General features: G+C 37.4%; 1 protein-coding gene across 1 annotated transcript in view; it reads left to right on the top strand.

The window, feature by feature from the left end:
• Positions 1–1,433, top strand: part of LOC106011057 (laccase-2-like) — a 42,634-nt gene that overhangs the window by 33,524 nt on the left and 7,677 nt on the right. Inside the window, exon 7 of the mRNA XM_013079343.2 lies at positions 760–861. Within this exon, the coding sequence (XP_012934797.2) occupies positions 760–861 (102 nt within the window). The remainder of the gene's footprint in view (positions 1–759; positions 862–1,433) is intronic.

The raw sequence follows: 1,433 nt of genomic DNA, 5'->3' as shown, positions 1-1,433 counted from the left end.
GGGGAGGGTGCTTTAAAAGAAAGTTTTCAATACATTTAAAGCATGTTTTAGAAGAATTATGTGAGTGTCGTCGTCTGTCTGCTAGAATGTTTTTGTCTCTGAGCCCGTGTTGGCGGACTGTGTCAAAACAGTTCGCTTCCTAAACGATCTAAATTGTTTCGATGCCTACGTAAAACATCTATAATCGTAATAACAATGTTAATTTGGAACAATGCATTGTACATCTGTGATAGCGTGACATGTATAAATCATCGTTGCTGTAGTGTTTCTATATTTTTCTCTTAATTTCTTCCTCTCTTCTCCTACCAAAGAATCTAATCTTTTATTTGAAATTATGTGTGGTATTATTGTCCTTTATCCTAAACTGTATCAAACATATTCAAAACTAGTCACAATAAATGAAAATTGACACTCAGAATATTAATATAATAAACCGACTCTCGTAATTTTCTTCTATAAATGACACTAAGAAAACAAAGAAACTGACTTTAAAATTTGAAAAAATTATCAATCATACGTGGAAACTAACGCTATCAAATATATTTTAAAAAACTGACAGCCAATTTATTTTTTCTACTTTGACTCAGAAGACAAACTTTATAACACTCTGAATAAAAGAGATAACTGAGTCACAAATTAGACTTCAAACAACTGACACAATATAATAATGAAAATAATATATTTCTTAAAAACTGACTTTCAGAAGAAAAACGTACCCACCTAGCGTGTTTTCTTAACCACATCCCGTTCTGTTGACAGATCGAACCCCGGAACAAGAGACTCCTGACCCCACAGATGAACCACATCTCCATGATGCTCCCACCCGCCCCCGCCCTCACACAGATGGGAGACATTCCAAAGGTCTGTTCAGTTGTCGTCTGTTTGGGTTGAGATGAGAATAATCACGTCACGCTAATAGGATAATTGCGTAAGTCATTTCCAGCCGGTTTGGAGTTGTTGGTTCTGAATTGAAGAGCAGAGCCAGCTTGGTAATAATCGACTTGGACAAAAGAAACATCCCAATATAAAATTAACTGAGAGTACCAAAGTTCAAGCTTTTCACAGAGTCAACTGTTCTAAAGAAACAGTTTTATTCTCACTTTCTCAAAATGGCTAAAAATGACTTAGGCATTAATTGTTTTATGAGCGTGGCGATAATTACTACACCTGGATACCTGGAGGTGTCATCCCTGGCTCAGAGGTTGACGTGTAATGATGACCCAACAGTACTTACGGTCGCTAGCTGCCGTTTTACACTATGTCATACTTAAGCCAGTTCATGCCTTGATGTTATCGGTCCACATTGTTCTTTGCCCACCCTGTGATTGTTGTAGTTAGCATATTATTACGCTCTCGCCCATACAAGCAGTAAGCTGTGGGCGTTTTGCATCTGATTGCCTGATTACTCTCTCTCTCTCTCTCTCTCTCTCTCT

This window comes from Aplysia californica, unplaced genomic scaffold, assembly GCF_000002075.1.
Source record: "Aplysia californica isolate F4 #8 unplaced genomic scaffold, AplCal3.0 scaffold00049, whole genome shotgun sequence".
Lineage (NCBI taxonomy): Eukaryota > Metazoa > Mollusca > Gastropoda > Aplysiida > Aplysiidae > Aplysia > Aplysia californica.
This window is presented reverse-complemented; position numbering and strand designations above follow the sequence as displayed.